The sequence below is a fragment of the Cherax quadricarinatus genome, chromosome 8 (assembly GCF_038502225.1).
Source record: "Cherax quadricarinatus isolate ZL_2023a chromosome 8, ASM3850222v1, whole genome shotgun sequence".
Classification (NCBI taxonomy): domain Eukaryota; kingdom Metazoa; phylum Arthropoda; class Malacostraca; order Decapoda; family Parastacidae; genus Cherax; species Cherax quadricarinatus.
In genome coordinates this window covers 33499613-33525612 of record NC_091299.1, presented here as the reverse complement: position 1 = coordinate 33525612, position 26000 = coordinate 33499613, and the positions used below count along the sequence as shown (strand labels likewise).

Below are 26000 nucleotides of genomic sequence, written 5' to 3'. Positions count from 1 at the left end.
ATGACACAATCGCCTTATAGACTTCCGATTCTGGCAAAATTAATTGTTCAGTTATGGGGTCTTCCTCAGGGTTATTGTTGATGGCTATGGTGTCCCTGGTTGGATGCTTGTCTCTTAGTGCTTGGGCTGTGGTCTCATCTTTGGCGGCTACAGTGTCGTCACTCGTAATTATTCGGATTGCTCCCACTGTGTTACCTTCTTCGATTTTTTTGCTAACCTGTGCTCAAATTTTCTCGTTTTCAATGGGACTTTTCTTGGGTCTACCTCTATGATTCCTGCGATGATGGGGCAGAGGGACACAATTATCAGTTCTTGGGTAGTTGCGCACTGCCTTGATAACTGACGTGGTTAGCAGTTTGCCTCGTCTCTCAGGAACTGCAATACAGACATTGCCGAACAGGAGTAGGTTGTGCCATGCTTGGATGGTGCCTCGGGGTTCTAAGTTGGTGGAACCTCCATTCACCTGCTTAAGAAGGTCTGTGAATTTCCCTGCTGCATATACGCTAGCCGCTTTAGGAATGTGGGATAGGGTACTGCTAGCAGTGGATTTGAATGCTAACAGAAGGTTATCGCAAGTGGAATTGTCATCTGCCTGTGGAGGCTGTGGGCTGCTCTCTGCTGGGGGCATATGTGATCCTGCACACCCATTGTGTGCACGAATGCGACCATCCCTGTTTCATGCTCGATACTCTCCACACACCTGACATCTTCCTCTTCTTTCAATGTTGGGTGCACTGTTTCCCTGGCTTTGTGGTTGGCTGGCTGCATCATCTGCCATACCTCAAACTGTGTGTTAAGCCCAGGCTGAAGGAAAAATGGCACATGGCACATACCGTATGTAGTTCATGGTGGTGGTGGGGGGAGGAGAGGGGTCTTCCGTCCTTGTGGTGGGCGGGGGAGGAAAGGGAGGAGTGGAAGATGTGTGTTGAGGCGGAGTAGGGCACTCACTCCCTCCCAGGACAAGTCACTATACACCACAATGCTCTATGCACCTGTTACTATACACCACTATGGTCTGTGCACATCTCCCACTATAAACGAAACGCAGAGTCTTCTGACCCTTTCCAACACGCGCAGCAGATATTCACACACCAGCCTGTTGATAATAATCCTGGTAGGTGTTCTTGATTATACGATATTGTGCCAAAAACACAGAGCAGGATGCCTACAGCCTCTCCCTGGCAGAGGTGCCAGATATATATATATATTGTGTGTGTGTGTGTGTGTAATACTGTATATTTATTAATTATTCCTAAATTTCCAAATTAGCCAAGCTACAAGGCTGCATTTGTAAGTTTCTGGTCCCTATAAACATACATTTTAATTCTACAATGGCCAGTCTACAATAAATCGATCATGGTATATGACGTATTCACTTCAATAATCAGCAGATTTGGAAAAAAACAGCGACTTCCAGATTTAAACCCGAGTAGAAATGCCTACCTAAGTATTTATTTTGTTAGAAATTAATCAGGTAACCTACATAAACAAGAAAATTCCCAGAATATAGTTGTTTTTGCTGGGTCAGAGTGTGGAGCCAGGCCTACTGTGTGTCCACCAGGCCTACTGTGTGTCCTTGTGTAAATATCTAGTTAACACTGTTATCAGTATGTTGACACTCGTGCAAGAAAATAAGAACCAGCGTTATAAAAACAGTCGAGAAAACTTGATATTAACTACCGACAAGATGGCGACAGTGACACTCATGCAGTGTAAAGAGATCCTTTTCTGACTATAAAAAAAGCCCCATTGCGTGGAGAAACGTTGTCACTAGTGGGTCTCTTTACACGGGACTTGTGTCTCTGCTTCTAGTGTAAAGTCAGTTCCTAGAACTGATGTAGGGTTCATCCCTACTATGTCAGCACTGCTAGATGATATATGTAGCGTTCACAAGATCACCGCTAGATTACCATGCACCAGTTGAAGTCCAGCAATGGAGTAAAAATCATCGAGAGACCTGAAAACAAAGAAAACACAAAGAAAAGCCCTAAGAATTGTTGTTGGCTGCACTACAACTCACTCTGATAAACTGGAAACCTTCGACTGTGTCTGTGTCTGAGGCTGGACACCAGGCTGTCCACGCTGCAGAGTGACGCCATTGTAGTATCAACAGCTTCCGTCCCACCGCCACCACCTGCAATATGAACCCTGGTCAAAAAGAGTCATGCCAAGCGGAACGGGGTCAGGAGACGTGGAACGGGGTGAGGAGACGTGGGACGGGATGAGGAGACGTGGAACAGGGTCAGGAGACGTGGAACGAGGTCAGGAAACGTGGAACGGGGTCTGAAGACGTGGAGCGGGATCAAAAGACGTAGAACGGGGTCAGGAGACGTGGAACGGGGTCAGGAGACGTGGAACGGCGTCAGGAGACGTGGAACAGGATCAGGAGACGTGGAACAGAATTAGGAGACGTGGAGCGGGGTCAGGAGACGTGGAACGGGGTCTAAGCAGGGATAAAGAGGTTCAAGGGGACGTGGAACAGAGGTCAGGTGAAGTCAAGCGTCGAGGAGCAGGGGTCAGACGCTGTGGAACGGTGTCACAAGGGTTCCACTAGAGCCTAGTGTGGGGTAACACGGGGTCATCTGTTATGAGAGACGAGGTGAGGCCATCACACGGAGTCCAATAAGAGTGTTGTAAAATAGTTGGCAGGTTCGTACGAGGTCATGCAGAGGTAAACAGAATTATGAGATTAATACTTTTATATTTATGTACTTATTAGCAATTTATGTTGGCAGGAGACCTTATAAGATGCCGATTATAATAGTCACAGTAGTATACCATCCAAATTATATTAGTCACAGTAGTATACCATCAAGATTATATTAGTCACAGTGGTATAATATCCAGATTATAATAGTCACAGTAGTATACCATCGAGATTATATTAGTCACAGTGGTATAATATCCAGATTATAATAGTCACAGTAGTATACCATCGAGATTATATTAGTCACAGTGGTATAATATCCAGATTATAATAGTCACAGTAGCATACTATCCAGATTATAATGATTCAAAGTAATATACCATGAAGGTTGCAATGAATCACAACAGTACACCATTTAAGATGTAATGAGTAACAACAATACGCCGTCTAAGTCAAATCTCTAATTCAATAAAGTTAATTTAAGTAACGTTTCAAGTCCGTACAATTTAAAAAAAAAATCTACGTAAAAAATGTAAATTAAAGGAAGAATGTCAGTTTTAAATTAAGCATTAAAAATATATTCTGAGACATCTCTCAGTGCGTCTTGGGTTGAAATAAGAAACATTTTTATCAGCAGTATTCAACTCTGAGAAACATTCTTGAAGGGTCTTGATGAGAGGATCAGAACACACACACACACACACACACACACACACACACACATACACACACACACACACACACACACACACACACACACACACACACACACACACACACACACACATACACACACACACATATTTAACAAGATATGATTGATAATACACCAAGAAACCAAAAAAAAGTACACCCAATAAAATTAAGTGTAACTCTCTCAGTGGAGTGTAACACTCTCTCAGTAGAGTGTAACACTCTCTCAGTAGAGTGTAACACTCTCTCAGTAGAGTGTAACACTCTCTCAGTAGAGTGTAACACTCTCTCAGTAGAGTGTAACACTCTCTCAGTAGAGTGTAACACTCTCTCAGTAGAGTGTAACACTCTCTCAGTAGAGTGTAACACTCTCTCAGTAGAGTGTAACACTCTCTCAGTAGAGTGTAACACTCTCTCAGTAGAGTGTAACACTCTCTCAGTAGAGTGTAACACTCTCTCAGTAGAGTGTAACACTCTCTCAGTAGAGTGTAACACTCTCTCAGTAGTGTAACACTCTCTCATTAGAGTGTAACACTCTCTCAGTAGAGTGTAACACTCTCTCAGTAGAGTGTAACACTCTCTCATTAGAGTGTAACACTCTCTCAGTAGAGTGTAACACTCTCTCAGTGGAGTGTAACACTCTCTCAGTAGAGTGTAACACTCTCTCAGTAGAGTGTAACACTCTCTCAGTAGAGTGTAACACTCTCTCAGTAGAGTGTAACACTCTCTCAGTAGAGTGTAACACTCTCTCAGTAGAGTGTAACACTCTCTCAGTAGAGTGTAACACTCTCTCAGTAGAGTGTAACACTCTCTCAGTGGAGTGTAGCACTCTTTCAGTGGACTGTAACACTCTCTTAGTAGAGTGTAACACTCTCAGTGGAGTGTAGCACTCTCTCAGTGGACTGTAACACTCTTTCAGTAGAGTGTAACACTCTCTCAGTGGAGTGTAGCAGTCTTTCAGTGGACTGTAACACTCTCTCAGTAGAGTGTAACACTCTCTCAGTGGAGTGTAACACTCTCTTAGTAGAGTGTAACACTCTCTCAGTGGAGTGTAGCACTCTCTCAGTGGACTGTAACACTCTCTCAGTAGAGTGTAACACTCTCACAGTGGAGTGTAACACTCTCTCAGTGGAGTGTAACACTCTCTCAGTGGAGTGTAACACTCCCTCAGTGGAGTGTAACACTCTCTCAGAGGAATGTAACACTCTCAGTAGAGTGTAACACTCCCTCAGTAGAGTGTAACACTCTGTCAGTGGAGGGTAACACTCTCTCAGTAGAGTGTAACACACTCTCAGTGGTGTGTAACACTCTCTCAGTAGAGTGTAACAATCTCTCAGTAGGGTAACACTCTCTCTTAGTGGAGTGTAACACTCTTTTAGTAGTGTGTAACACTCTCTCAGTAGAGTACCACTCTCTCAGTGACGTGTAACACTCTCTCAGTGGAGTGTAACACTCTCTCAGCTGAGTGTAACACTCTCTCAGTGGAGTGTAACGCTCTTTCAGTAGATGTAACACTCTTTCAGTAGATGTAACACTCAGCAGAATGTAACACTCTCTCAGTAGTCTCTAAAGTACTATAAGAGAATGTAGACTCCCTTTCATACGATCTCCAGAGAAAATAATAACCAGCTAACAGATCCTTCCAAGAGATCTTTCAAGAGTATCTTAACACAGGATATCGTGAGAGTCCTACAAGCCTGGGAGAGTCTTCCCGAGAGGCTGGTCACAGGATGGGGGTGAGTGCAGGATGACGTACCATTCTGAGGTGCGAGCCTCCGGGCCGGGAGATAGCGTACAGGTGGCAGCCTTTGGTCTTTTCCAGACGGTGATCCTTGAGGTCAACCTTGCCCTTGATGCGCTCCTCATCCCCCTCGAAGTCAGAAAGTCGGAACACGTGGATCTTCCCGTCACGACCTGTTAGTGTGGTGGAGGATCAGTGTTAGTGTTACTGAGACAGGAGGATCAGTGTTAGTGTTACTGAAGCAGGAGGATCAGTGTTAGTGTTACTGAGGCAGGAGGAACAGTGTTAGTGTTACTGAAGCAGGAGGATCAGTGTTAGTGTTACTGAGGCAGGAGGAACAGTGTTAGTGTTACTGAAGCAGGAGGATCAGTGTTAGTGTTACTGAGGCAGGAGGATCAGTGTTAGTGTTACTGAGGCAGGAGGAACACTGTTAGTGTTACTGAAGCAGGAGGATCAGTGTTAGTGTTACTGAGGCAGGAGGATCAGTGTTAGTGTTACTGAGGCAGGAGGATCAGTGTTAGTGTTACTGAAGCAGGAGGATCAGTGTTAGTGTTACTGAAGCAGGAGGATCAGTGTTAGTGTTACTGAGGGAGGATCAGTGTTAGTGACTGACAGGAGGATCAGTGTTAGTGTTACTGAGGCAGGAGTGTTATCAGTGTTAGTGTTACTGAAGCAGGAGGATCAGTGTTAGTGTTACTGAGGGAGGAACAGTGTTAGTGTTACTGAAGCAGGAGGATCAGTGTTAGTGTTACTGAGGCAGGAGGATCAGTGTTAGTGTTACTGAGGCAGGAGGATCAGTGTTAGTGTTACTGAAGCAGGAGGATCAGTGTTAGTGTTACTGAGGCAGGAGGATGTTAGTGTTACTGAGTCAGTGTTAGTGTTACTGAGGCAGGAGGAACACTGTTAGTGTTACTGAGGCAGGAGGATCAGTGTTAGTGTTACTGAGGCAGGAGGAACACTGTTAGTGTTACTGAGGCAGGAGGATCAGTGTTAGTGTTACTGAGGCAGGAGGATCAGTGTTAGTGTTACTGAAGCAGGAGGATCAGTGTTAGTGTTACTGAGGCAGGAGGAACACTGTTAGTGTTACTGAGGCAGGAGGATCAGTGTTAGTGTTACTGAGGCAGGAGGATCAGTGTTAGTGTTACTGAGGCAGGAGGATCAGTGTTAATATTACTGAGGCAGGAGGATCAGTGTTAGTGTTACTGAGGCAGGAGGATCAGTGTTAGTGTTACTGAGGCAGGAGGAACAGTGTTAGTGTTACTGAGGCAGGAGGATCAGTGTTAGTGTTACTGAGGCAGGAGGATCAGTGTTAGTGTTACTGAAGCAGGAGGATCAGTGTTAGTGTTACTGAGGCAGGAGGATCAGTGTTAGTGTTACTGAGGCAGGAGGATCAGTGTTAGTGTTACTGAAGCAGGAGGATCAGTGTTAGTGTTACTGAAGCAGGAGGATCAGTGTTAGTGTTACTGAAGCAGGAGGATCAGTGTTAGTGTTACTGAGGCAGGAGGATCAGTGTTAGTGTTACTGAGGCAGGAGGAACAGTGTTAGTGTTACTGAGGCAGGAGGATCAGTGTTAGTGTTACTGAGGCAGGAGGATCAGTGTTAGTGTTACTGAGGCAGGAGGATCAGTGTTAGTGTTACTGAGGCAGGAGGAACAGTGTTAGTGTTACTGAGGCAGGAGGATCAGTGTTAGTATTACTGAGGCAGGAGGATCAGTGTTAATATTACTGAGGCAGGAGGATCAGTGTTAGTATTACTGAGGCAGGAGGATCAGTGTTAATATTACTGAGGCAGGAGGATCAGTGTTAATATTACTGAGGCAGGAGGATCAGTGTTAGTGTTACTGAGGCAGGAGGAACACTGTTAGTGTTACTGAGGCAGGAGGATCAGTGTTAGTGTTACTGAAGCAGGAGGATCAGTGTTAGTGTTACTGAGGCAGGAGGATCAGTGTTAGTGTTACTGAGGCAGGAGGAACAGTGCTAGTGTCACTGACACGACGTGAGTGTTTGACGTTCCTCTTTCTACAGTAATGGTAAGTCTGAGATCAGTGTCAGTGGACTGATATAAGATTCCCACACACCTGCACCATAGCCACCTGCTTGCACGTGCTCTGTGGCAGAGCTGCCTTCACTCTTTTCATGAATTTTTTTTTGTGTTATTTCCTGTGTAACTGTGGAGACCTCGGAGAAATTTTAGGAAAGTTTTATTTCATATAAACATTTCAATGTTTTTTTAATACATGTTAATTGTTGATGGTGTATGTTATTTGTGTTACAATCACTACCACACACTATCCTTCACTGTTACCACCATGACTACCACACACCATCCTTCACTGTTACCATCACTACCACACACCATCCTTCCCTCCTTCACTGTTACCATAACTACCACACATCATCCTTCCCTCCTTCACTGTTACCATCACTACAACACACCATCCTTCCCTCCTTATTGTTACCATCACTACCACACACCATCCTTCCCTCCTTCACTGTTACCATCACTACCACACAACATCTTTCACTGTTACCATAATTACCACACACCATCCTTCCCTTCTTCACTGTTACCATAACTACCACACATCATCCTTCACTGTTACCATCACTACCGCACACCATCCTTCACTGTTACCATCATTACCACACAATATCCTTCCCTCCTTCACTCTTACCATCACTACCACACACCATCCTTCACTATTACCATCATTACCACACACCATCCTTCCCTCCTTCACTGTTACCATTATTACCACACACCATCCTTCACTGTTACCATCACTACCACACACCATCCTTCCCTCCTTCACTGTTACCATCACTACCACACACCATCCTTCACTGTTACCATCACTACCACACACCATCCTTCACTGTTACCATCACTACCACACACCATCCTTCACTGTTACCATCACTACCACACACCATCCTTCACTGTTACCATCGCTACCACACACAATCCTTCACTGTTACCATCACTACCACACACCATCCTTCACTGTTACCATCACTACCACACACCATCCTTCACTGTTACCATCACTACCACACACAATCCTTCACTGTTACCATCACTACCACACACCATCCTTCCCTCCTTCACTGTTACCATCGCTACCACACACCATCCTTCACTGTTACCATCACTACCACACACCATCCTTCACTGTTACCATCACTATCACACATTACCATTCACTGTTACCATCACTACCACACACCATCCTTCACTGTTACCATCACTACCACACACCATCCTTCACTGTTACCATCACTACCACACACCATCCTTACCTCCTTCACTGTTACCATCACTACTGCACACCATCCTTCACTGTTGCCATCATTACCACACATCATCACTCACTGTTACCATAACTACCACACACCATCCTTCACTGTTACCATCACTACCACACACCATCCTTCACTGTTACCATCACTACCACACACCATACTTCCCTTCTTCACTGTTACCATCACTACCACACACACCATCCTTCACTGTTACCATCACTACCACTCACCATCCTTCCATCCTTCACTCTTACCATCACTACCACACACCATCCTTCCCTCCTTCACTGTTACCATCATTACCACACACCAGCCTTCCCTCCTTCACTGTTACCATCACTAACCCTCGCCATCCTTCCCTTCTTCACTGTTACCATCACTACCACACACCATCCTTCACTGTTACCACCAATACCACACACCATCCTTCACTGTTACCATAATTACCACACACCATCCTTCTCTCCTTCACTGTTACCATCACTACCACACACCATCCTTCACTGTTACCATCACTACCACACACCATTCTTCACTGTTACCATCATTACCGCACACCATCCGTCCCTTCTTCACTGTTACCATCACTACCACACACCATCCTTCACTGTTACCATCACTACCACACACCATCCTTCACTGTTACCTTCATTACCACAAATCATCCTTCACTGTTACCATCATTACCACATACAATCTTTCAACGTTACCATCACTATCACACACCATCCTTCATTGTTACCATCATTACCACACACTATCCTTCACTGTTACCATCACTACCACACACCATCCTTCACTGTTACCATCATTACCGCACACCATACGTCCCTTCTTCACTGTTACCATCACTACCACACACCATCCTTCACTGTTACCATCATTACCGCACACCATCCATCCCTTCTTCACTGTTACCATCACTACCACACACCATTCTTCACTGTTACCATCATTACCGCACACCATCCGTCCCTTCTTCACTGTTACCATCACTACCACACACCATCCTTCACTGTTACCATCACTACCACACACCATCCTTCACTGTTACCATCATTACCACAAATCATCCTTCACTGTTACCATCATTACCACATACAATCTTTCAACGTTACCATCACTATCACACACCATCCTTCATTGTTACCATCATTACCACACACTATCCTTCACTGTTACCATCACTACCACACACCATCCTTCACTGTTACATCACTACCACACATCATCATTCACTGTTACCATCACTACCACACGCCATCCTTACCTCCTTCACTGTTGCCATCACTGCCACACACCATCCTTAACTGTTACCATCATTACCGCACACCATCCTTCACTGTTACCATCACTACCACACACCATCCTTCACTGTTACCATCACTACCACACACCATCCTTCACTGTTACCATCACTACCACACACCATCCTTCACTGTTACCATCACTACCACACACCATCCTTCACTGTTACCATCACTATCACACATTACCATTCACTGTTACCATCACTACCACACACCATCCTTCACTGTTACCATCACTACCACACACCATCCTTCCACACACGATCCTTCACTGGTACCATCACTACCACACACCATCCTTCACTGTTACCATCACTACCACACACCATCCTTCACTGTTACCATCACTACCACACACCATCCTTCACTGTTACCATCACTACCACACACCATCCTTCACTGTTACCATCACTACCACTCACCATACTTCCATCCTTCACTCTTACCATCACTACCACACACCATCCTTCACTGTTACCATCACTACCACACACCATCCTTCACTGTTACCATCACTACCACACACCATCCTTCACTGTTACCATCACTACCACACACCATCCTTCACTGTTACCATCACTACCACACACCATCCTTCACTGTTACCATCACTACCACACACCATCCTTCACTGTTACCATCACTACCACACACCATCCTTCACTGTTACCATCACTACCACACACCATCCTTCACTGTTACCATCACTACCACACACCATCCTTCACTGTTACCATCACTACCACACACCATCCTTCACTGTTACCATCACTACCACACACCATCCTTCACTGTTACCATCACTACCACACACCATCCTTCACTGTTACCATCACTACCACACACCATCCTTCACTGTTACCATCACTACCACACACCATCCTTCCCTCCTTCACTGTTACCATCACTACCACACACCATCCTTCACTGTTACCATCACTACCACACACCATCCTTCACTGTTACCATCATTACCACAAATCATCCTTCACTGTTACCATCACTACCACACTCCATCTTTCACTGTTACCATCACTACCACACACCATCCTTACCTCCTTCACTGTTACCATCACTACCACACACCATCCTTCACTGTTACCATCACTACCACACACCATCCTTCACTGTTACCATCACTACCACACACCATCCTTCATTGTTACCATCACTACCTCACACCATCCTTCATTGTTACCATCACTACCACACACCATCCTTCACTGTTACCATCACTACCACACACCATCCTTCACTGTTACCATCACTACCACACACCATAATTCACTGTTACCATCACTACCTCACACCATCCTTCATTGTTACCATCACTACCACACACCATCCTTCACTGTTACCATCACTACCACACACCATCCTTCACTGTTACCATCACTACCACACACCATCCTTCATTGTTACCATCACTACCTCACACCATCCTTCATTGTTACCATCACTACCACACATCATCCTTCCTTGTTACCATCACTACCACACACCATCCTTCACTGTTACCATCACTACCACACACCATCCTTCACTGTTACCATCACTACCACACACCATCCTTCACTGTTACCATCACTACCACACACCATCCTTCACTGTTACCATCACTACCACACACCATCCTTCACTGTTACCATCACTACCACACACCATCCTTCACTGTTACCATCACTACCACACACCATCCTTCATTGTTACCATCACTACCTCACACCATCCTTCATTGTTACCATCACTACCACACATCATCCTTCCTTGTTACCATCACTACCACACACCATCCTTCACTGTTACCATCACTACCACACACCATCCTTCACTGTTACCATCACTACCATACACCATCCTTCATTGTTACCATCACTACCACACACCATCCTTCATTGTTACCATCACTACCACACACCATCCTTCACTGTTACCATCACTACCACACACCATCCTTCACTGTTACCATCACTACCACACACCATCCTTCACTGTTACCATCACTACCACACACCATCCTTCACTGTTACCATCACTACCACACACCATCCTTCACTGTTACCATCACTACCACACATCATCCTTCATTGTTACCATCACTACCACACACCATCCTTCATTGTTACCATCACTACCACACACCATCCTTCACTGTTACCATCACTACCACACACCATCCTTCACTGTTACCATCACTACCACACACCATCCTTCACTGTTACCATCACTACCACACACCATCCTTCACTGTTACCATCACTACCACACACCATCCTTCACTGTTACCATCACTACCACACACCATCCTTCACTGTTACCATCACTACCTCACACCATCCTTCACTGTTACCATCACTACCACACACCATCCTTCACTGTTACCAGCAAACTTATAACCATTACTACCATTGCCATGCCAACCACCACCTCCACCGTACAACCACCATCACCATCATAACTACCACCACCATCACCACAGTACAACAATCATAACCACCATAACTACCACCATCCTAACTACCACCACCACCATACAACCACCATGATAATTACCATCACCATTACCACCATACAACCAACATCGCAACTATCATCACTATCACCACCATACAACCACCATCATAACTATTACCAACACTACCACCATACACCACCATCATAACTACCATCACCACCACCATACAGCCACCATCGTAACTAGCATCACCATCACCACCATACGACCACCATTATAACTATCACTGCCACCACAATACATCCACCATCATAACTACTACCACCACCACCACCACCACCACCACCACCACACAACCACCATCACCACCGTACAACCACCATCATTACTACTACCACCATCACCACTATACAACCACCATCACCACCATACAACCACCACCAGCATACAACCACCATCACCACCATACAACACCATCATAACTACTAGAACCACCACCACCATACAACCACCATCACCACCATACAACCACCATCATAAATACTACCACCATCACCACCGTACTACCACCATCATAACTACTACCACCATCACCACCATACAACCATCATCACCATCATACAACCACCATCACCACCATACAACCACCATCATAACTACTACCACCGCCACCACCACCATACAACCACCATCACCACCATACAACCATCATCACCACCATACAACCACCATCATAACCACTACCACCATCACCACCATACTACCACCATCATAACTACTACCACCATCACCATCATACAACCACTATCACCATCATACAACCACCATCACCACCATACAACCACCATCATAACTACTACTACCACCACCACCACCACCACCACCACCACCACCACCACCACCACCATACAACCACCATCACCACCACACAACCAACATCATCACCATACAACCACCATCACCACCATACAACCAACACCATCACCACACAACCACCATACAACCAACATCATCACCATACAACCACCATACAACCACCATCACCACCAAACAACCACCATCACCACCATCACCACCATACAACCACAATCATAGCTACTACCACCATCACCACCATACAACCAACATCATCATCAGCATACAACCACCATCACCATACAACCAACATCATCACCATACAACCAACATCATCATCATACTACCAACATCATCAGAATACAACCACCATCACCACCATACAACCATCATACATCCAAGATCACCATATAACCACCATCACCACCATACAACCACCATCACCACCATACTACCACCATCACCCCCATACAACCACCATCACCACCATACAACCACCATCACCACCATTCAACCACCATCACTACCATACAACCACCATCACCACCATGCAACCAACATCACAAACATACAACCACCATTACCACCATACAACCACCATCACCACCATACAACCACCATCACCACCATACAACCACCATCACCACCATACAACCACCATCACAAACATACAACCATCATCACCACCATGCAACCACCATCACCACCATACAACCACCATCGAAAACATACAACCACCATCACCACCATACAACCACCATCACAGCCATACAACCACCATCACCACCATACAACCACCATCACCACCATACAACCACCATCACCACCATACAACCACCATCGCCACCATACAACCACCATCACCACCATACAACCCCCATCACCGCCATACAACCACCATCACCACCATACAACCACCATCACCACCATACAACCACCATCACCACCATACAACCACCATCACAACCATACAACCACCATCACCACCATACAACCACCATCACCACCATACAACCACCATCACCACCATACAACCACCATCGCCACCATACAACCACCATCACCACCATACAACCCCCATCACCGCCATACAACCACCATCACCATTATACAACCACCATCACCACCATACAACCACCATCACCACCATACAACCACCATCACAACCATACAACCACCATCACCACCATACAACCACCATCACCACCATACAACCACCATCACCACCATACAACCACCATCACCACCATACAACCACCATCACCACCATACAACCACCATCACCACCATACAACCACCATCACAACCATACAACCACCATCACCAACATACAACCACCATCACCACCATACAAACACCATCACCACCATACAACCACCATCACCACCATACAACCACCATCACCACCATACAACCACCATCACCGCCATACAACCACCATCACCACCATACAACCACCATCACCACCATACAACCACCATCACCACCATACAACCACCATCACCACCATACAACCACCATCACCACCATACAACCACCATCACCACCATACAACCACCATCACCACCATACAACTACCATCACCACCATACAACCACCATCACCACCATACAACCACCATCACCACCATACAACCACCATCACTACCATACAACTACCATCACCACCATACAACCACTATCACCACCATACAACCACCATCACCACCATACAACCACCATCACCACCATACAACCACCATCACCACCATACAACCACCATCACCACCATACAACCACCATCACCACCATACAACCACCATCACCACCATACAACCACCATGACCACCATACAACCACCATCACAACCATACAACCACCATCACCAACATACAACCACCATCACCACCATACAACCACCATCACAACCATACAACCACCATCACAACCATACAACCACCATCACCAACATACAACCACCATCACCGCCATACAACCACCATCACCACCATACAACCACCATCACCACCATACAACCACCATCACCACCATACAACCACCATCACCACCATACAACCACCATCACCACCATACAACCACCATCACCACCATACAACCACCATCACCACCATACAACCACCATCACCACCATACAACCACCATCACCACCATACAACCACCATCACCACCATACAACTACCATCACCACCATACAACCACCATCACCACCATACAACCACCATCACCACCATACAACCACCATCACTACCATACAACCACCATCACCACCATACAACCACTATCACCACCATACAACCACCATCACCACCATACAACCACCATCACCACCATACAACCACCATCATAACTACCATCCTAATAGACAAATTAATCATCACACTGAAAATTCAATTTAAGTTTCCTTAAAAAATCACTGTTCACCTTCACTGCAATCCTAAAATGATAACAAAATCCTAAAATGATAACAAAATCCTAAAATGATAACAAAATCCTGAAATGATAACAAAATCCTGAAATGACAACAAAATCCTGAAATGATAACAAAATCCTGAAATGAAAACAAAATCCTGAAATGATAACAAAATCCTGAAATGATAACAAAATCCTGAAATGATAACAAAATCATGAAATGAAAACAAAATCATGAAATGATAACAAAATCCTGAAATGATAACAAAATCCTGAAATGATAACAAAATCATGAAATGATAACAAAATCATGAAATGATAACAAAATCCTGAAATGATAACAAAATCTTAAAATGATAACAAAATCTTAAAATGATAACAAAATCCTGAAATGATAACAAAATCCTGAAATGATAACAAAATCCTGAAATGATAACAAAATCCTAAAATGATAACAAAATCTTAAAATGATAACAAAATCCTGATATAACAAAATCCTAAAATGATAACAAAATCCTAAAATGATAACAAAATCTTAAAATGATAACAAAATCTTAAAATGATAACAAAATCCTGAAATGATAACAAAATCCTGAAATGATAACAAAATCCTGAAATGATAACAAAATCCTAAAATTATAACAAAATCCTAAAATGATAACAAAATCTTAAAATGATAACAAAATCCTGAAATGATAACAAAATCTTAAAATGATGACAAAATCCTAAAACGATAACAAAATCTTAAAATTATAACAAAATCTTAAAATGATAACAAATTCCTAAAATGATAACAAAATCATAAAATAACAAACTCCTAACATGATAACAAAATCCTAAAATGATAACAAAATCCTAAAATGATAATAAAATCCTAAAATGATAACAAAATCCTAAAATGATAACAAAACCCTAAAACTATAACAAAATCTTAAAATAACAAAATCCTAAAATGATAAGAAAATCCTAAAACGATAACAAAATCTTAAAATGATAACAAAATCCTAAAATGATAACAAAATCCTAAAATGATAACAAAATCTTAAAATAACATAAATCCAAAAAATGATAACAAAATCCTAAAATATTAACGTAAAAATATAAAAAAAAACATAAAATTCGAAAATGATAACACCAAATCCTAAAACGATAACACAAAGTCCTAAAACGATAACACACAATCCTAAAATGACAACACATATTTCTAAAAAGATAACACAGAATCCCTTCCTTCCCCAATAAGTAAAAATCGCCATCATGTTGCTAAACAAAGACATTCATTGCTAAAACATCCATTCCCAGCCATTGTTAATCCCGGTCAAGCGTGACAACAAAAATCCCTTGAATAAATTCCCACCGCCGTCACAGTAATCCTGGCACAACGCCCTCGCAACATCCAGTAGACCAGGAGTAAATCCCTCTTTCATCCTTCAAAAATCCCATTAAAAACGCGGGAACGTTTGTTGATGAGTGTCAGTTAGTGACGCAACTGGCGGGAAATGCAAAACACGCGGGAAAAAAAAAGAGATTGAGCAGGAAACAAAAACACGTGAAGGGGAAAAAACACGAGGTAAACATAAAACACGTGAGGGAAAAAACACCCTGGAAATTTAAAACACGAGGAGAGTACATGTATATATATATAAAACCAAACGGGAAACTATACAGGAGACAGATTAAGAAACTTGAAGGTTGTGGTTGACTCAGGCAGTATTAACAGAGGTGAGTGAAGGTTGTGGTTGACTCAGGCAGTGTTAACAGAGGTGAGTGAAGGTTGTGGTTGACTCAGGCAGTGTTAACAGAGGTGAGTGAAGGTTGTGGTTGACTCAGGCAGTGTTAACAGAGGTGAGTGAAGGTTGTGGTTGACTCAGGCAGTGTTAACAGAGGTGAGTGAAGGTTGTGGTTGACTCAGGCAGTGTTAACAGAGGTGAGTGAAGGTTGTGGTTGACTCATGTAGTGTTAACAGGGGAGAGTGAAGGTTGTGGTTGACTCAGGCAGTGTTAACAGGGGTGAGTGAAGGTTGTGGTTGACTCATGTAGTGTTAACAGGGGAGAGTGAAGGTTGTGGTTGACTCAGGCAGTGTTAACAGAGGTGAGTGAAGGTTGTGGTTGACTCATGCAGTGTTAACAGGGGTGAGTGAAGGTTGTGGTTGACTCAGGCAGTGTTGACAGAGGTGAGTGAAGGTTGTGGTTGACTCAGGCAGTGTTAACAGGGGAGAGTGAAGGTTGTGGTTGACTCAGGCAGTGTTAACAGAGGTGAGTGAAGGTTGTGGTTGGCTCAGGCAGTGTTAACAGGGGTGAGTGAAGGTTGTGGTTGACTCATGCAATGTTAACAGGGGTGAGTGAAGGTTGTGGATGACTCACGCAGTGTTAACAGGGGTGAGTGAAGGTTGTGGTTGACTCAGGCAGTGTTAACAGGGGTGACTGAAGGTTGTGGTTGACTCGGGCACTGTTAACAGGGGTGAGTGAAGGTTGTGGTTGACTCATGCAGTGTTAACAGAGGTGAGTGAAGGTTGTGGTTGACTCAGGCAGTGTTAACAGGGATGAGTGAAGGTTGTGGTTGACTCGGGCACTGTTAACAGGGGTGAGTGTATGTGTTTGACTCATGCAGTGTTAACATAGGTGAGTGAAGGTTGTGGTTGACTCAGGCAGTGTTAACAGAGGTGAGTGAAGGTTGTGGTTGACTCAGGTAGTGTTAACAGGGGTGAGTGAAGGTTGTGGTTGACTCATGCAGCGTTAACAGAGGTGAGTGAAGGTTGTGGTTGACTCAGGCAGTGTTAACAGGGGTGAGTGAAGGTTGTGGTTGACTCAGGCAGTGTTAACAGAGGTGAGTGAAGGTTGTGGTTGACTCATGCAGTGTTAACAGAGGCGAGTGAAGGGTGTGGTTGACTCAGGCAGTGTTAACAGAGGTGAGTGAAGGTTGTGGTTGACTCAGGCAGTGTTAACAGAGGTGAGTGAAGGTTGTGGTTGACTCAGGCAGTGTTAACAGAGGTGAGTGAAGGTTGTGGTTGACTCATGCAGTGTTAACAGAGGCGAGTGAAGGGTGTGGTTGACTCAGGCAGTGTTAACAGGGGTGACTGAAGGTTGTGGTTGACTCACGCAGTGTTAACAGAGGCGAGTGAAGGGTGTGGTTGACTCAGGCAGTGTTAACAGAGGCGAGTGAAGGGTGTGGTTGACTCAGGCAGTGTTAACAGGGGTGAGTGAAGGTTGTGGTTGACTCAGGCAGTATAAGAGGGTGAGTGAACGTTGAGGTTGACTCAGGCAGTATAAGAGGGTGAGTGAATGTTGAGGTTGACTTAGGCAGTGTAAGAAGGTAAGTGAGAGAGCCATACCACTACCAACAGTTACTACATAGTCAAGCAACGCCCCTCATCTCCTCCCGGTTTCCTGGTAGTTACCACTACCACTGGATTCTCCATCTACACTTTGTAGATGCCATAGACATCTGATGACATTCTTAAGTCTTCTGGCTGCCTTGCTGTTGTATCTAAGTAATCATTCAAGTCTAACACACGGGGGAAAGATCATGTATCATTCTCAATCATCTTCCAAGTGCAATTCTTCGTATCTTTTTTTTTAATACATGCTATTTATAATCTTAAGTCATCTATTAATATGAATCTTTAATTTTTTTTATGCAAAAATATCGCAGTGTAAATAAAAAACGAACATAATCACTCTCATAAGCTTACACAGATATATCTTCAGAGGAAGATATAATACATGTAACTACATAACAGCGCTCAGGTTTTATTTCCCATTATCACTGTGGTATTTTTACATATTTGTAATTACGCGTTTATTGTGATTTCTTCCATTTGTATTATATCTGATAGAGAAGCGTGTGTAGAGCATCATGCTGATACTTGTCCTGTTTCCTGACCCGCGTCAGGAAACAGGACAAGTGTTTCCTGACGCCGGTTTTAGTCATATGATGACTCACAGCTGGAGCTTTTAGTCATCTGATCGAGGCCTTCCCCTGGCTTATACTGTCACATCCGCTTCATCTTTAATCATACAAGCATAAATTATAATGTTTTTTAACACATATTCAATTACAAAAACAAGCTTTGTGTTACACATGTGTACAGTTTTTAAACCAGTTTGTTTTATCTTTGACTTTATGGAGGTTATTGAAAATGAATATCTGAAAAAAAAAAAAGAGAAGGATCACTTTATTCCTTCCTTGCTGTGTGCCGAGTGCCATTAACCAGGTGTTTCTGACAGGAACAACTCATTTAGCGGTCAGTTAAGGAACCTTCATCCTGAATTCGACGTATACCAGGAAGCTACTATCCTGCCTGTCAACCCAGCCAGCCTGGAGCACGGTTAGTTGTTACTTGCCAGGATGAGTGCACTATCCTGGGTGCTGGCTAGGTGCTGAGGCTGTCGTCTGACGTTTCACAGAGGCTTGGCTGTCATGTGAGGTCATTTCGCTGCTAGCAACAGCAGCCCATACTGCCAGACCGCCTTCCTGCCTCTGACTTGCTAACACCATAATACAGCTATGGGGTTCCTATAGCTTTAACAGAGAGTGTTCTCATACTGTTCAATATTAGGTTTAACTTGTCCCTGAACTCTGTACATGGTTGTATATATTTATGTATATATATTCATGGGGTGGGAATATATGCTAAACCAAAACTTATTCTACTGTATGTACTGTGTCCGTTATTGATTCCTCCCTGACTGTGTTTAGTCACCTGACACTGCAACCCTTTGATAGTACTTGTGTCCGTGATACTCCGATAGTACTTGTGTCCGTGATACTCTGATAGTACTTGTGTCCGTGATACTCCGATAGTACTTGTGTCCGTGATACTCCGATAGTACTTGTGTCCGTGATACTCCGATAGTACTTGTGTCCGTGATACTCCGATAGTACTTGTGTCCGTGATACTCTGATAGTACTTGTGTCCGTGATACTCCGATAGTACTTGTGTTCGTGATAGTTTGATAGTACTTGTGTTCGTGATAGTTTGATAGTACTTGTGTTCGTGATACTACATGCGTTCGTGGTACTTTTCTGTTTATAAAGTAAACTGAAAAGAACCATTCATAATTACACACACACACACATATATAGAAAAAATAATGTTCCTCTTTTCAACTAGGAAACATATGTTAGGTAAAATTCATCAGGAAACAGGACAAGTGTTTCCTGACGCGGGTCTTAGTCACATGATGACCAGTCACTGCAGCTTTTGGCCATCTGATCGAGACATTCCACTGGCTTACCCATCCACCACAACCCTCCTCTACACTAAGAATCTAATCCCTATTAATTTTATCAAATGAATGGAGTAACATTTTTCACAAAAGTAATACTTAATCAAGGTTATGCAAATGATAAGTGAAAATGACTTGTAGTTACAGAAAATGCCCAGCCTTAAATAACTATGAAATGTATTGTAAAATACGTGTGACATTTCCTGAAATGAAACAGTTTAAATGAGACACAACACCTTTATCAGCCCTGAGGAGGAGGATACCGTGGGCCTCGACGACGCTCAGTTGTTTGACTTGGACACTCTTGTCAAAAATGAGACGGTGCGCCACGCCCTCTGTCAGGGAGAACAAGTAACTCGTTAAGACACTTGCGCAACATCTGGGTATCTTTATTGTAAACGTTTCGCCATCCAGTGGCTTTATCAATACAAATTCTTGGACATAATTAGAAAACGGAAGAACTATATACAAAAGATGAGGTAATCAGTCCCTCAGCCTTGGAGGTGGTGTTTACAATACTGTGGTTGTAGATATTCTGAAGCACAGGTAAGGTTAGGTTAGGTAAGGTTCGTCAGGAAACAGGACAAATGTTTCCTGACGCGGGTCTTAGTCAGATGATGACCCGCCTTTGGAGCTTTTGGTCATCTGACCGAGGCCGTCCGCTGGCTTACCGGTCCACCCCTTTAAAAATTATGGTCATTTATAACCATTGTTATATATTATTGAAGCACAGGTAAGGAGACTGGTGCTTATATAGGCGTCAGTGATACGAGACGTGTAGCAGACGAGGGCATAGTCACTGGTAGGCGGGATTCCCCAGTGGAAGTAGGTCCTTCCCAAATTGATGGGTTAGTTGTAGAAGTCGTGAAGAAGGTCATGTAGATGTCCTCTGAATCAAGATACCATGATGTTGCGGTGCCTGACAAGTTGTGCAAGACTGGTATACAATACCGACAAGATGAAAGTTAAGACACTTGTGCAACATCTGGTTATCTTTATTGTAAACGTTTCGCCATCCAGTGGCTTTATCAATACAAATTCTTGGACATAATTAGAAAACGGAAGAACTATATACAAAAGATGAAGTAATCAGTCCCTCAGCCTTGGAGGTGGTGTTCTTCCGTTTTCTAATTATGTCCAAGAATTTGTATTGATAAAGCCACTGGATGGCGAAACGTTTACAATAAAGATAACCAGATGTTGCACAAGTGTCTTAACTTTCATCTTGTATACCTGTCTTGTATACCTGTCTTGCACAACAAGTAACTCGTAAATGTGATTGAAAATGTTCATCCAACACTGAACAGCACGTGAACAAACGTTCATAATACGAGGCTGTTCAAATTTGGATTCAATTTTTTTCAACTGCATTTGCAGAAGAAACACTCTGTAGAGAATAAAGAGATTTATGAGCGAGTTTACATAGATAGGAAAAGCTACAAAATCCACCGTATCTAATTTTAATAATAGTAAAAACAGAAGTAATTGTCACTCAGTCTCATCATTGGTTGTTTGGACGACACACTGAGCTGCATCTGCACGCTTTATTAGGTTTAAATCTTATCTACTACACGAAGGGGGTCAGTAAGTCTGCATGTTTCCTCTTCAACATCACTCAACAACACTTTAATACTTTAAATAAGGATTAAACTCTCAACGCATCTACTCTGAAAAAATACACACCACACAGTGAATAATACTGGAATATACATACCACTCAGTGTACATACACCGGAATATACATACCACTCAGTGTATATACACCGGAATATACATACCACTCGTGTATATACACTGGAAGACAAATACCACTCATGTATACACACTGGAAGATACACCACTCAGTGTATATACACTGGAAGATACACCACTCAGTGTATATACTCTGGAAGATACACCACTCAGTGTATATACACTGGAAGATACACCACTCAGTGTATATACACTGGAAGATACACCACTTAGTGTATATACACTGGAAGATACACCACTCAGTGTATATACACTGGAAGATATACCACTCAGTGTATATACACTGGAAGATACACCACTCAGTGTATATACACTGGAAGATACACCACTCAGTGTATGTACACTGGAAAATACACCACTCAGTGTATATACACTGGAAGATACACCACTCAGTGTATATACACTGGAAGATACACCACTCAGTGTATATACACTGGAGGATACACCACTCAGTGTATATACACTGGAAGATACACCACTCAGTGTATATACACTGGAGGATACACCACTCAGTGTATATACACTGGAAGATACACCACTCAGTGTATATACACTGGAAGATACACCACTCAGTGTATATACACTGGAAGATACACCACTCAGTGTATATACACTGGAGGATACACCACTCAGTGTATATACACTGGAGGATACACCACTCAGTGTATATACATTGGAAGATACACCACTCAGTGTATATACACTGGAGGATACACCACTCAGTGTATATACACTGGAGGATACACCACTCAGTGTATATACACTGGAGGATACACCACTCAGTGTATATACACTGGAAGATACACCACTCAGTGTATATACACTGGAGGATACACCACTCAGTGTATATACACTGGAGGATACACCACTCAGTGTATATACACTGGAGGATACACCACTCAGTGTATATACACTGGAAGATACACCACTCAGTGTATATACACTGGAGGATACACCACTCAGTGTATATACACTGGAGGATACACCACTCAGTGTATATACACTGGAAGATACACCACTCAGTGTATATACACTGGAGGATACACCACTCAGTGTATATACACTGGAGGATACACCACTCAGTGTATATACACTGGAGGATACACCACTCAGTGTATATACACTGGAGGATACACCACTCAGTGTATATACACTGGAGGATACACCACTCAGTGTATATACACTGGAGGATACACCACTCAGTGTATATACACTGGAAGATACACCACTCAGTGTATATACACTGGAAGATACACCACTCAGTGTATATACACTGGAAGATACACCACTCAGTGTATATACACTGGAAGATACACCACTCAGTGTATATACACTGGAAGATACACCACTCAGTGTATATACACTGGAAGATACACCACTCAGTGTATATACACTGGAAGATACACCACTCAGTGTATATACACTGGAAGATACACCACTCAGTGTATATACACTGGAAGATACACCACTCAGTGTATATACACTGGAAGATACACCACTCAGTGTATATACACTGGAAGATACACCACTCAGTGTATATACACTGGAAGATACACCACTCAGTGTATATACACTGGAAGATACACCACTCAGTGTATATACACTGGAAGATACACCACTCAGTGTATATACACTGGAAGATACACCACTCAGTGTATATACACTGGAAGATACACCACTCAGTGTATATACACTGGAAGATACACCACTCAGTGTATATACACTGGAAGATACACCACTCAGTGTATATACACTGGAAGATACACCACTCAGTGTATATACACTGGAAGATACACCACTCAGTGTATATACACTGGAAGATACACCACTCAGTGTATATACACTGGAAGATACACCACTCAGTGTATATACACTGGAAGATACACCACTCAGTGTATATACACTGGAAGATACACCACTCAGTGTATATACACTGGAAGATACACCACTCAGTGTATATACACTGGAAGATACACCACTCAGTGTATATACACTGGAAGATACACCACTCAGTGTATATACACTGGAAGATACACCACTCAGTGTATATACACTGGAAGATACACCACTCAGTGTATATACACTGGAAGATACACCACTCAGTGTATATACACTGGAAGATACACCACTCAGTGTATATACACTGGAAGATACACCACTCAGTGTATATACACTGGAAGATACACCACTCAGTGTATATACACTGGAAGATACACCACTCAGTGTATATACACTGGAAGATACACCACTCAGTGTATATACACTGGAAGATACACCACTCAGTGTATATACACTGGAAGATACACCACTCAGTGTATATACACTGGAAGATACACCACTCAGTGTATATACACTGGAAGATACACCACTCAGTGTATATACACTGGAAGATACACCACTCAGTGTATATACACTGGAAGATACACCACTCAGTGTATATACACTGGAAGATACACCACTCAGTGTATATACACTGGAAGATACACCACTCAGTGTATATACACTGGAAGATACACCACTCAGTGTATATACACTGGAAGATACACCACTCAGTGTATATACACTGGAAGATACACCACTCAGTGTATATACACTGGAAGATACACCACTCAGTGTATATACACTGGAAGATACACCACTCAGTGTATATACACTGGAAGATACACCACTCAGTGTATATACACTGGAAGATACACCACTCAGTGTATATACACTGGAAGATACACCACTCAGTGTATATACACTGGAAGATACACCACTCAGTGTATATACACTGGAAGATACACCACTCAGTGTATATACACTGGAAGATACACCACTCAGTGTATATACACTGGAAGATACACCACTCAGTGTATATACACTGGAAGATACACCACTCAGTGTATATACACTGGAAGATACACCACTCAGTGTATATACACTGGAAGATACACCACTCAGTGTATATACACTGGAAGATACACCACTCAGTGTATATACACTGGAAGATACACCACTCAGTGTATATACACTGGAAGATACACCACTCAGTGTATATACACTGGAAGATACACCACTCAGTGTATATACACTGGAAGATACACCACTCAGTGTATATACACTGGAAGATACACCACTCAGTGTATATACACTGTGTATCATATATACACTGGAAGATACACCACTCAGTGTATATACACTGGAAGATACACCACTCAGTGTATATACACTGGAAGATACACCACTCAGTGTATATACACTGGAAGATACACCACTCAGTGTATATACACTGGAAGATACACCACTCAGTGTATATACACTGGAAGATACACCACTCAGTGTATATACACTGGAAGATACACCACTCAGTGTATATACACTGGAAGATACACCACTCAGTGTATATACACTGGAAGGATACACCACTCAGTGTATATACACTGGAAGATACACCACTCAGTGTATATACACTGGAAGATACACCACTCAGTGTATATACACTGGAAGATACACCACTCAGTGTATATACACTGGAAGATACACCACTCAGTGTATATACACTGGAAGATACACCACTCAGTGTATATACACTGGAAGATACACCACTCAGTGTATATACACTGGAAG

The 26000-nt window shown here is 43.1% G+C and overlaps 1 protein-coding gene across 1 annotated transcript in view; it reads right to left on the bottom strand.

Moving 5' to 3' along the window:
* LOC128685500 (GTPase-activating Rap/Ran-GAP domain-like protein 3) overlaps positions 1-26000 on the bottom strand; it is a 123546-nt gene that overhangs the window by 74305 nt on the left and 23241 nt on the right. The window contains exons 4-6 of the mRNA XM_070082738.1: positions 20876-20974; positions 5097-5254; positions 2021-2134 (exon numbers count right to left, since the gene is read on the bottom strand). Coding sequence (XP_069938839.1) covers positions 2021-2134; positions 5097-5254; positions 20876-20974 — 371 coding nt within the window. The remainder of the gene's footprint in view (positions 1-2020; positions 2135-5096; positions 5255-20875; positions 20975-26000) is intronic.